General features: G+C 38.7%; 2 protein-coding genes across 6 annotated transcripts in view; one reads left to right on the forward strand and one right to left on the reverse strand.

Moving 5' to 3' along the window:
* Positions 1–10424, forward strand: part of CCDC138 (coiled-coil domain containing 138) — a 51404-nt gene extending 40980 nt beyond the window's left edge. For 2 of the 4 annotated variants that reach the window (XM_080612804.1, XM_080612805.1), the window contains one exon: positions 600–992. In XM_080612804.1, the coding sequence (XP_080468930.1) occupies positions 600–706 (107 nt within the window). In that variant the 3' untranslated portion in view covers positions 707–992. Of the gene's footprint in view, positions 1–599; positions 993–9275; positions 9401–10255 lie in introns of those variants that run through there. The other 2 variants (XR_013956404.1, XM_080612807.1) reach the window with 2 other exon arrangements.
* The window catches only part of EDAR (ectodysplasin A receptor), a gene marked incomplete at both ends in the record, with an annotated part of 62852 nt that continues 57067 nt past the window's right edge, over positions 7217–13001 (reverse strand). For both annotated transcript variants that reach the window (XM_080612810.1, XM_080612811.1), the window contains 4 exons: positions 7217–7536; positions 8919–8979; positions 11927–12086; positions 12788–12860. In XM_080612810.1, the coding sequence (XP_080468936.1) occupies positions 7217–7536; positions 8919–8979; positions 11927–12086; positions 12788–12860 (614 nt within the window). The remainder of the gene's footprint in view (positions 7537–8918; positions 8980–11926; positions 12087–12787; positions 12861–13001) is intronic.

Here is a 13001-nt window from a genome sequence, read left to right on the forward strand (position 1 = left end):
TTTTTTTTTTTTCCAAAATCAATTCTCTCTGTGCCCATTACTCAAGGATATTTAGACTGGTACCAAGGAGTATCTCCCAGAAAATACTGCATTTCTCTGAACACTGCTACTTAATGGGAAGTGACTGCTCTGGTAGACATACGTAACATAGGGCTGCAAACTCATTGGCCATGATACTGCTAACAACAGGAGCTATGAAAGCTCAGCTTTTAATACGTTTACTTTGAGGTCATCTTCAGCTCCATTAAATGGCATTCTCACTGCAGTTAGTTGTGGACAAAATAAATAATCTATCTACCTTACAGGAGAAAAGTATGTGATAGAGTTTCAAACAGGAGCACAATATTCCACCCACACATCAGCTTTTTGGAGAAGTAGTATGCCTTTGAAGAAGGTCAGAGGTAACTAGTGTTGCCAGACTGGTTTTGTCCTTCAGAAGAAATAGTATTCTGGTATGCAGATTCAGGAGCTATTTATATAAGGAGTGCAAATAAACAGTCTTTCTCTGTTCCACGTTCCTCCCCACAATGCAGCAGTTTGGTGTCCTCCTGCTCTGTCCTCCTCCACACTGAAGTGTGACTATAAATTTTTTTTCACAGCAACCTTACGCACCAAGGCCAAATTCCAGAAACAGAATCCTAACTCAGCTTCCTTCCTGTTTCAGTTGTCTTTCTACTCATCAGTCTTCAGCGTTACCTCCTCCTGACTTTTCATTTACTTCTATGTGGTGGATTGAATTTGAATATCATTGTGTATTCCTGAATTGCTTTGCAATACTAACTTGAATCCTATTACAAGCTTGTTTTTAAAGCAGCCTTAACTACAAAAGAAAAAAAAAAGAATAATAAAAAAGATTCTCTTTTTTTGTTAAAAGGTGATGGACAAATGAGATGCCTCTGTGTGACCTCTGTAACAGCTAATCACTGGTGTCTTCTGCAGCACAGCATGCAAAGGCTTCTTACCATTCTTCTATAAGTTTTCAGACAGTCTAGTTTCACAGAACACTGGCAAAAAGGAATCAACATTTTTCTGTCCTTGAAGAGTGGTTGATAGTGATAAATTAATGCCTGAGGTAACGAGTGCTGTGCATTATAACTCATATCTCAATAAATAATCAGAAAAGCTTATTTGGATGTGAGTGAAAAAGAATATATATGCAATATTATGTGTCTAGAACTAGATATAAACCAAGGCAGAGCATTCTTACCCTGTTTATGTTAATATATTTACTGAAATATGCACTAGAAAGCCTATTCAATACATAATAAGAGCATGAGCTCTCTTTGCTTTTCATTATCACAGAGGAGTATAGAGGTTGCTTGCAGAAGAATGACTGCTGCATACAGGAATCATTGTTTTAGCTCTGGGTCTTGATTTTCAGCTGCAGCAGTAAGGTTTTTTCTCCTAACTACACCCTTCTTATAACAAGGCAGAGCTGTATGAGACTTAAAGTTCAATGGGAAGATACTGAACTGGCAAGCCTTTTCAGCTCATTCTCCAGCCCATACTCCTGGGCATTTATGCATATTATCTTTTTGTTCATTAGTAGTTCCAAAGTATAGAATATGGAGGCAGTTTGCTGCTGTTGCTTTATGCTGCAAAGTAGAAACCCATCCTTAGAAGAAGCCCACCTTACCTCTGTTGTTTCTTTTTATTAATGTTATGAAACCAAGACTATCAAACACTATGTAGATGGCAGTTCTTGTCTGCAAACTAAGGAGAGCCTGGAAGTCCAGCAAGTTTCTATAAGGAAAAACTGGGATAATACTGGTCAGGCTAGGAAGCTGGGATTAGGTGAGAAAGGTTTTGCAAGGCAGAAAGTATGTCTTGCCTGGGAGAAACTTTCCACAAAGTCATCCAGAAGGCTAGTGATGGAGTAGGGACTAGGTTTATCTAGAGAAACATGGTTAAGCACCCTCTCTATTAAGGCCTGCTGATGTAAAACAAAAGGAAAAATTGCTTATGTTGTTTTTACAGTGTCTACAACACAAGCTGTAGAAGTCCTTGCAGCAAAACCATGAGTTGACCAGAGATTTGTATGCAGCTCTTAAGTCTTTTATTTTAAGTATTTCCAAAGACTTAAAGGGTCTTTTCAACTTGAAAGCTGGGTTTTATTGGAGTATAAAGAAGAATAATTAGCTTTTAAGAGGAAAAAAAAAAAAAAAAAACACATCAAAAAGGAAATAAAATGTCTTGTTGATAATTTTCTCCCTAACCTGTTCATTTCCTTAGGGGTTGGGTCTTAATTTTAATTCCAACTCTAATAACTTTCTCTTTGCAGCAATTTCTGTGTGTCTCCTCTGACTCCCAGAAACATTAATCTTTGTATCAATCACAACTATTTGAGGCTTTGTCCTGTACCTGCTCCTGCCTTTACCAGTGGTCTCCCTTTCCTTGCTGTGCTACAGTCTCTTCTTTGTCATTTTGCCTCCCTGCCTTTCCCACCTTGCATTCTTGAAGCTGCTCTTGCTGCTGGCACGCTTCTTTGCTCTGAAGGAAGGCACAGGCTTTTAATCTGCCCAGAGGAAAAGCTTGAGACAGTTCGTGGCAGTTAGAACCAGGTAAAAGGAATATAATATTGTACTGTAACTGATATTTTCCAGAGAATTGGGGTTGTTCAGTCTGGAAAAGAGAAGACTTCCCAATCTTCTTACTGTGGCCTTTCAGTACTTCAGAGGGCCCTGTAAGAAAGATGGGCAGAGACTTCTAGCAGGGCCTGCTGCAATAGGACAAGGGTTATGGTTTTAAACTAAAAGAGGGGAGATTTAAACTGGATATAAGAAAGAAAATTTTTGCAATGGGGGTGGTGATACACAGGAACAAATGGCCCAGAGAGGTGGTAGATGCTCCATCCCTGGAGACATTCAAGGCCAGGCTGGATGTGGTTCTGAGCAACTTGATCTAGTTGAAGATGTCGAAGATGTCTGGGCTCATTGCAGGGGGTTTGGACTAGGTGATTTTTAAAGGTCCCTTCCAACACAAACTATTCTATGATTCTCTGATTCAGACTCCCTGTTAAGTCTGTTTTTTCAGCATTAGCTTAAAAAGCTCAGACCAAAATAGCGACCAATTCTTTTCTAAAGAAGTGCTGTCAGGAGATGAAAAATATCTTTTCTAAAATCAAAGATACAAAGTGGTTTCTCCACAGCAAAGGCAGGGTTGATATTTTCTCTAAAGAAGATGGAGAGGAAAAGAGCCCCTTTGAAACAATGGTGGTCGTGATTTCTTCAGGGTTTGGATTGTTGAAGTGAGTTTGTTTTGAGATTGTGTGGTAAAAAATGTGCTTATATTGAGGTAAGGTCACTGCGACAAGTTAACATCTTTAATGTTCTTGCATGAAAATTCTTCAGAAATGCTTCAGAAAGTTCTGTTTAAGTTCTTGTTGCAGATTACTTACCCTAAGACAGCAGCAGTCACAACTTCAACCTTATATGAGCCAAATTTGCTGTAAATACTAAGAACATTATTACACAATTCCAGAGACATTAACCTTAAGGGCACCATAAGCATTCATCTGATCCAATAATTCCTCAAAACAGAACACCAGTTAACATTATTTGTAATGGGTTCAGGTTCATGTTTATTCTGCGCTTCCTACTGCAGCTGTTTCAGAGATGTTACTGAGCTGAAACACAGTCACACACCTGAAATTGATTGGTTACTTGGTAAGACTAAACTCATCCAACCTTTGACATCTGTGGAATAACTGTATACATCAAAGCTTGTCACACTGGTCTTGAGACACTGTAGCCTGTAGTTTGAGGATGCAACCCATCTTAATTATTTTAGATGTCTGCTTTAGCACACGATGAATCTCCCTGCAGGTACATCCCAGTGTGCTGGAAGCACTGCACATGAATGGAAAACTTAAAAATCATAAACTCAAAACGAAGCAAAAGTTGAAACAAGGATGACATCCCCACAGAAGCTCTCAGGTGGTTTTTTTTTAATGTTCTGTGTTTCGTGGTTTTATTTTGCACAATTGAAGGAAATGGGTATTTTATGCAGATCTGAGTTTGTGCTTTGTCAAGTTAAATCTAAGAAGCTGAAGTTTCTCCTTTGGGTGGCTGTCTATAAGCACATTAAAGCAGAGAATGCTCAAGCCTTTTGGGCAGCCATGTGTTTATATGCAGCAATGTCTGCTGGAGTGTGCTCATGCTATGTTAACTTCTGCACATAGAGTGCAGGAAGTAAGAAGACAGTAAAGTGAAACTCAGAACATCAGTTCCTCCCAACCATCTGTGAAGCTCAAAGCTTTTGTTGAGGTTTCTGGAGCATTTCTCTCCTTTAATGTTAACGTTCTTGTTCCCTTAATGGAACGAGAACGCATTCATCATGCTGAAACCAACAAATGAAGCTGAATAAACAAAATCCCAAACTGTTTTTAAAGTAGGACAGTGTTTCGTCCATTTGGAAAATGTTTGATCTCTATGAAATACTGTGCAAGTCTTAGCTTAGTCACAAGGCTCTGGGAGAAATGCAGCTTGGCACTCTGTTTTTTGTAGAAGCTAGCGGTTCTGCTGGCGGTCTCACCAGTGTAGCCTGAGATTGGATGAACATAATTATCCTGTCATGCAGTGAAAGCTTCCAGTTATGATCTCTGATAATGTGGTGTAGTACTGCTAATTTTGGAATTCAAAATGAAAACGCATTAATGAGAGTATTGCTGCTGTGAGATTACTCACCAGTCTCACAGTCTGTACCAGCTCCCAGTACCTATATAATAACTTACAGTTTCTTCATGGAGTTGCGAAGAGTTTGGCATTTTCATAATACTTGCAAGGTCAAATTTTTAACCAAAACTACATTGGCAAAATTGTTTCTGCTTGAAAAGATTCCAAAGTGTGATGCAGAGAAGCAGTATCCTACAGGAATGCAAAGATTCTTTCATGTATGTTACCTACACACTCCCATACCACAGGAATGTGCCTACTAGCCCTTGGCAAACTCACTTAATTACAGAGTTATAAGGCAATATATGATATAATTAAAGAGATGGCTAATGCAACTATGTTCGACCTCTTTCTTTTATTAGCATATTTTATGTTCATACTTTACAATATAATAAGTTATATATACAGCATTAAACAAAATTATTAGAAAGTGATCTTTGGCAAGACCTACAGGAATTTTTTTCATTCCTGTACATCTTTTGTGTAAAAATAAAAATACTGTATACTGAATAAAATAATGTTAAATAGTGTGTGTTCACATTGGCATCATCAGTTTCAAGACCCTAACTTTTCATGGCCTAATAAACATTAAAAAGAGGATTCCTGTAGCTTCTTCTAAACAAATAAATGAAGTGCATTTATAAATGACACAAGAAATACAGGAGGCAGCCCACTGAATAACACTGTAGTTACACACTGGCACAAGAAATATAGAATCTTTACAATTTGGGTGGTGATGGTGTTTGTTTCCTTTTTGTTTTTCTAATAGCAATAGTATTATGTTGCAAATTCAGGGCCTTGAAAATATTGTTGAAGATTGTTGAGTTGTCAACTGATCTAGGAATCTTACAGAAGCCTGCTGAAATCTATATGAATTTGTCATTGATTTCAAGACACCAAGAATTTCACCCATAAATTAAACACCAGATAGCTAGTAAAATGTTTAAATAAATGCATCTTCCTGCTTCATTAAAAGTCAAAATTCTCATCAAAATTGGCATATGCAAATTAATGAAGAGTGTGTTATGATACAAAAGAAATGGTGAAAGAGGAATAATGAGAGGGATAGGTTTTATGTTGCAGTATGTACTTCCTCTGCTATCTGAATCAAGTGCTAAGAAGATATTAAATATAGATGTTAAAGGGTGATACTAAATGTTCTGCAAAATAATGATACTATCATAGATAAAATCTAGTTACTAACTGATGGAATACTTGTTGTTCTCTTCAGGGTAATAGTTAATATTTTTTATAGCATTTCATTCAGTCATGAATCTTGGAACCTTAAAATATTGCTTTGTAACTGACATGACTTAATTTAGTGGTTGCACTTGTTGAAATGCATCATCACTCATTTTAGCTATAAATTAAGCAAATAGGTTTGGTAACAGCTACTGATTTGTGGTCTGAACAAGTTTTAGAGAACTTTCAATGGTGAAAATCAGAGATTAGTTAAAACGAAAAAAATAGGTCAACTTTTTCTGTACACAAACTCCCAATAATGCTTTACCTTCCTGAGGAGCTGGTTTTTACCTGTGGATTCTGTGCTCATGGTCTATGCTTACAAGAGCATAGCATTTGAAAAACACCTCTGCATTTCAGGTGTCCCTAGAGAAATCTACTCTTCTTGTTCCTAGTGTCAAACATGCACCACTGTTGTCTGAATTCCTCTGCTTGAAATATAATTTACTGGAAAAATACAGTTTTCATGGTAGTGGATAAGCTGGTTCGGTTGCTTCTTTTTTTGTAATGGCAAGGAAGAAGAGAACTTGTTGCTCTCAGCTTACAAGGAGTGACTGCCAACTTTTACTGCCCAGTAACCAGCTTGTCCTCAGCAAGTCAGCAAATTGAATTTCCAGTTTCTGAAATGTCAGTATGGACCAAGTATGCATTTATGTGCATTATGTACAGCATTTTGAAACACTTCAATCTGTAAATTATGTTAGACTCTTTTTTCATATAGCAAATTAAGCTGAGGACTGTGTGTATGCACCTACGCACATACTTCTAGGTTCAACAAACCCATAGTAAGTGTAGAAAACTAAACTGGTTACATATTGAATGTGTTAGAGCCAATAGAAATGTACGTGCCTTATGTGTATTAATTACATTAGCTGTGGTACTGCTTTTGACTGTGACTATGAAACTGTTGAATAAAGCCCTAAGATACCGGAATATGTTCAGAGAGCAATTCAATGCCCCTCTTGAAGGCCAGGCAGGAAGGGTATCAGCAGGGTTATCTGCACTTATGCACAGACTGCAAAATGGATGTTTGTGTGTCCACTTATCAGTAACTGTTTAACATGAACGTTTTGTTTATTGACACGTTTCATACCAAGCTTCTTGGGAGATTTCTGCTTTTGTTTTGGTAGATGTGTAACTTCACTTCTTTTAGAAGTCAAAGAGAAGCACTTCCCATTGGTTATCGGGAACGATTATGTAGAATAAACATCAATGTTCTCTTGTCCAAAGTCTTTGATGCGGTGTTCACCGGAATCATGGTTCTTGAGGGTGATGTGGAAACATGGCTCCCAGGCGGCATGTCAGGATGTCCCTGCTGGCTCAGGAGCAGGCATTGCTTGTGCCCACTCCAGAATATCTGCACACAAGGATTCAACAGCATCCAACCGCTCTATTTGCACCAGTTTGGTTAGCAGTTCTGGGATGCTGTAACCTGCTGTGCTGATGCGATCAAAGAGCTGCATGCCATCTGTCATACCACCGATCTCATCTCTTTTCAGTCCAAAGCTCTCTGCAAGGTGGCGCCATGTTTTCACTATGGCTTTTTCTGTGTTGTAGGTTGAGCTGAGCATTCGGCTGGTCTTCTCCAGGCAATCAAATGGCAACTCCGTTGGGCTCAGACCTGCAGTGGGAGATGTTTATTGTCAGATGGCTCTATGCTCAAGTCTAGACCATCCAAGACATCTATTTAAGTACTACAGTATATACTGTTAGCTGTAAATGCAGTTAAAATCTTGAAGTCAAGGTCCATGATAGGTATTTCTAGCTCCAAAGTTATTACTGTGTATTACCAAATTAATTCTTCCTAGGGACAGTAGGGTACAATAATTAGAGTAAAAAGTTGTCTGGAAAAGAAGTATTCAGTGGATTGTATGAATTCTCATAACACTTCCCCTTCCTTCAACAATTTACTAGCTGTTAGGAACTAAGTACATTGCAGTCATATCCCTAGTGAGCAACTCCATTAATACACCTCTGGCATAGTGTTTGAGCTCAAGAGACATCTTCGATCCTTCCCTGAGTCTGTCACTAGCAGCTGCTATAACGTCTCTCTAATTGAAAGTTGCCCTTGTAGGAGTGTGAGGAGTGAGGTGAAGCAATGGTGTCAGATGCTTGCAAGCATGAAAGTCCCTGCTAGTGCTTGATTGTCATTACTATCACTGAATCTCTAGAGAGGATTTAACATTCATCCTGTGGAGAAAAAGCTATTCTTTACCTGGACATATTTTCTATGTATTCATGATCACAAAATAGAGGAGAGAATCAGCTACAGCATTTTTCCAAACCCAGTCTTTTGCTTATGTAGTTTCCTGCTTCATACTCAACAGCAGTAATTTGATGGGAGATATGGCTCCCTAAACAACAGAAAACTCAGAGGCACATGTGCACACAAAATGTGTGTGTGAAGTAAATGCAGTGATTTCTCCTCTTCTGCTGGGAAATAAATTCATGTCTCTCTGCCAAAACAGTTGAGGTAGTCCAGTGGTAAAAGAGGGTTAAACCACTTAAAACTCGGAAACTGCACTTTTTGTTGTGAAAAGTGGGACAGCATTTAGAGAAGTAGAGTAGGTTGAGACTTGTCTCTTACCCTCAGTCCTGACCCTCCCCAAATTACAGTTTTGTATTTGGAACTAGCTTCCATCTGTTATCAAACAGGTTTCCTCTAGATGGGGAATGCAAGAGTGCTATTGTGCTACTTGGTCTGTGTGTGCGTGTCCTGACACGACCCAACACTACCCTTCCTGCTCTCCATAGGAAGGAATTTCATGCACACGCCTGGAAAGGAGATGTGGTGTGCTTCAGCCTAAGCCCAGCCTGGATAGCTCTGGGGTCAAGGCACCATGGGGCTTCCTGGCAAGAGACTACAGATCTGCCTACAGAGTGTCTTCTCTGGATTGGGACTTTCTGCTTTCCATAGGAAGGCAGAAGCCGTTCTTATTTTATAGCAAAGACTTGTAATCTAATTGTGTGCTGTTAGTAGAGGTGCAAGTTTTGTCCACTCACCTTCTGCAACGTCGCATACATTAGCGTACACATCAAGTATCTTTTTCCTTCGACTTTGAATCTAAATAAGAAGAGATTTATTTCATTAATTTTTCAATCATGGGAGTAAACAATTAGCAGACAGCAGCGAAAAACCTGTGGAAATTCTTCATTTCAGGGCTCTAGGGGCTATAACATAATGTTCTCAAGGGTGCTTTTTGAAGACTCGAAGAGAACACAACAATGATTCCATGAAGCATAAACCTTGTTCTGATTTCCATTTCCACTGCTAGAGATCTTTCTTTCCATCTTCTAGCCCCTTTTTAGAGCAATTACTTTTCTGCTCCAAGTATTTGTGTATTTTTTATTCTCTTTCAGACTGATGCAAACTCCTGACAACGAGGACAAAACCAGTACCACACATGGAGATAATTACTGTAGGGCTCTCCAGGTAAACCAGAACAGGACTGCCCACAAGGAATTAAATTCAGATTAAAATTGCCTTCTTCCAGTAATCCAAAAGGACTGTAGAGGAGGGGATCTTCCGTTCTGCTATTTGATGTAGAACTGCTTAGTGCACTACTAATCAACTGTTTTTTCTTCCATGATGTATTGCCTGGGGAAATCTGAAACATTTTACAGTTAGGAAAAAAAATTAAATAAATCAGTGAAGCTTTGGACAGGGAGAATCTGAGGTCCAGGGAGCTCCTGTCATTTTTGACATGAAAGACACTTAGACTGAAAACCTGACATTTTCCAAGCTGAAAACAGGCATTTTGATACAGTTTCATTTAGCAAAAATATGCTGAAGGTTTGGCTTTGGATTCTATGTGGGGTGAAAACAAATGTCAAAATGTCATGAGTACTCAGGGACTGGAATTGTCATCTGTCTGCCAGCTCTCATTAGAACTGAGCTTTCTGAAAAGCTGTCTTTCTGATAGCACCTTAGCATTATCTCCACAGATTTGACACTTTTCGTCAGGCTAGAAGAAAAAAGCTCTGCTTTCGGTATTTTGTTTTGTGGAAATTCTTCCTCATTTTATTTGGGCTCTAAAGGCACATCAGTGACTTGGTTTAATAGGCTTGGCAGCTGGAGACCGCAAAGTGGCTGCTCCACCCAAAGCCTGTCTTGCTGGCACAGATGCTGTGTAAGTGTATTGTATTGCAGGGCAATGCAATGCAGACAATTGTTGTTCACATATTCTTGGTATAATTTACAGGTGCTTAATCAGTTGTCCTGCTATTGTAGGCTTGGATTAGCTGTTTTAGAACATTGTAAACAGGAAATTTTGTTTTAATGGGATTTATTAAAACTCCTCCTAAGCAAACTGTTATTTTCATTTTCCTCTCATTTTTAGGCCAGTGAGGGAGGCTAAATGATTCCATGCCCATGGAGAGTTATTCAGGATGCTTTTTTCACCAGCACAAGAAGATGAGGGATTTGAGAAGGTTATGCTGAAAGCAAACAGCCTGATGTTCTTCCCTGTAGTAGCTCACTCTATAATGGTTTTTGTTTTAACTAGGAGAAAGCAGACTTGGTTAAGAGCAAGCCTCTTAACTTTCTTTACCCTTATCCAATAGCTACTTAGTACTCTTTCCTGTACTAGAAATGTTACTTAACCTCCAGCCTGAAGCAAATTACTGCTTTTCTAACTTCTGGCAACTGGCTTGATGACAGGGAAATCTTAGGTATGGAGCAGAGGATCTTGGTGCCATGTGCACTTTCATTGAATGGTTTTCTTCAGCCTTGTCAGGAGGCTTCACTCCATGAGAATTATGTTAGAACAGAAGGTCTGGAAGAAATAATTCATGTTTCAGGTGTCTTTCAAGCTGTCTATCCAAATCACTCTGGAGAACATATCTATTATATATGGTCTTCAGAAGGTAAGTCACTCAAACGTTCTGATCTCGTGCCTACACAGTTCATATTACCCAGTTTCAAGCCAGTGTATACAGAAGTACTTTGAAGTTGGATATTTAGAAAGATATCATAAAACTGAATTTTAAAAGGTGAGCATCGGAGTAGTAAGTTATTTTCAGATGGTCATAAGTGTCTAGAACTATAAAACCATTTCTCTTTTGGTGAGACTTTCTGTGTCAGGTCTTAGCTGAAAAATGAGCTATTTTAGAAAGTTTGAGCTGAACCAACCCAACAGTTTAAAAGATGTAAACATGAAAATATGCATTTTCAAACTTTTTTATTCTTAAATGACATCTAATGGTTGATATTAATGATGTGATTTTGTCCTAGCTATTACCATTTACAAATTATTTTTGAAGTACTAAACCCACAAAAATTATCTAAGCAGACAGCTTCTTTTTAAGGATAGCTTCATTTTAATATAAACTAAAAGGTTGTGTGTGTGAGGTGTAGCCCTAACTTTGCCTCGAAATACTCCAAGTGAGATAAACTGCTCTGAGCAGTACACACACAGCAGGAAGAAGTGAAGGTCTTCCACAGCAAAATGAACAGCGGCTTTATAGTGTCCTTCTGAGCACAGGCATGACTTTCAAAACACATGTGTTCTTCGAAATAATATACAAAAACTAAGCACAACACTGGGTATTATTGAAAAGTCTATGCCTTGAAAATACTGATGCTTCTGGGTTAAGGCACTCAGATGCTACCCTGTCGTATGAATCCATCCATGCTGCTACACTATACTTCTGTCTTGGATTTTCTGTGGTAAATATTGCATCGGGGTTAGTTATATTAGCATTAGCTATACCAGGAAGTGTTGCTGTTATCTGTTTTTTCTTCCTTTAGACTATAAAATATAATACTAAAAAAAGCATTTACTACTTTTGTAACAAATTTTCTTTTTTTCAACCCTGAGCATTATATATGTACATATATGTCACTAAATAAATAAGATTCTATACTAAATTTTTCTGGAGAAGCTCCTGAAATTAGCCTGGTCTGCATGATAATACATTTTGGGGGTGATATTTTGCATATTGTTTTCTTAAAAAGGCCCCAAAATAAGACAGAGAAATTCTCTCAAATTTAATTCTCAAAACAGACTTACCCCAGTTGACTTATTGCTCGTAGAAGACTTATCTCTGGCCAAATGCACTAAAGATAACAAGCATCTCTCTGGAGTCCCTTGCTTGTCAACTGCAGCTTCTTCATCACTATCCATACTACGGCTTAAAAGTCGTTCATTCTCAGATGATGCATCATTTTCACTGTAAAATGAAGGTTATGGTTATATTAGTGAAACCTTTCATGGGTTATACTCAAATAATCTCCTTTGTGCTATCCTAAAGTAATGGAATAAAAGTGGCTTCCATTTTTTAAAACACCTTTCCTCTTGTCCTGTGAATGTAACTGCATTCACCTGCCCAGAGTATGTACAATGCCCAGCAAATCACACACAGCTTGCAGGAATCCTTTTATAGAGGGATTTTCCAACTAAGGACATGTTTAGTCTACCTTAATCATGTTATCCGGCCAGGGCCGAATGCCAGGCAGACACTAGATGAGGAAAATTATCACACCATGCCAAGGAGTTTCCTAAAGGCCTGGAGCAGCTATTTTTACTCTTCTTGCCTAAAAGTGAAGGGGAACCTTACTAAGGGCAGGTATGTGACAGCAGCACTTGGGTCCCAAAGACACCTCTCTACATAGAAGATGGAAGCCCAAGAGCTGATGTACTGGTCACAGAGGGAGTGGGGAGGACACAGGTTTCTCTTTGGTAACAGATGTCGCCCTGTTCTAGAAACCAGAGAAGGAAAAATCCACTAAGGTGTCTAGTCTCTTCCCTGCTGCTGCAAGCCACCAGCATACCCATCTACTTTGCTCTTCATGTATTCCTCTGTACCAGGATGAATGGTGACTATGTCCCTCACCCACTTCAGTTAAACTGGAAGTACATTATCTTACCCACCTTTTAACAGCCTTAGCTGGAGTTGCTGTAAGTTTCTCAAACTCTTCTTTCTCAGAGAATATCACAACATTATCTGTAGATCAACAATTAGAGAAATTTAAATTGGCAATGAGTTTCCAAACCAGTGCTTTGTCTCAGGAGCTGATTCTGCTGGTAACCTTACTGCAAACATAAATCTCTCTGACATGTTTTTAATTGCTATCAGAGGATTAAT

Source organism: Psittacula echo, assembly GCF_963264785.1.
Source record: "Psittacula echo genome assembly, chromosome: 3".
Lineage (NCBI taxonomy): Eukaryota > Metazoa > Chordata > Aves > Psittaciformes > Psittacidae > Psittacula > Psittacula echo.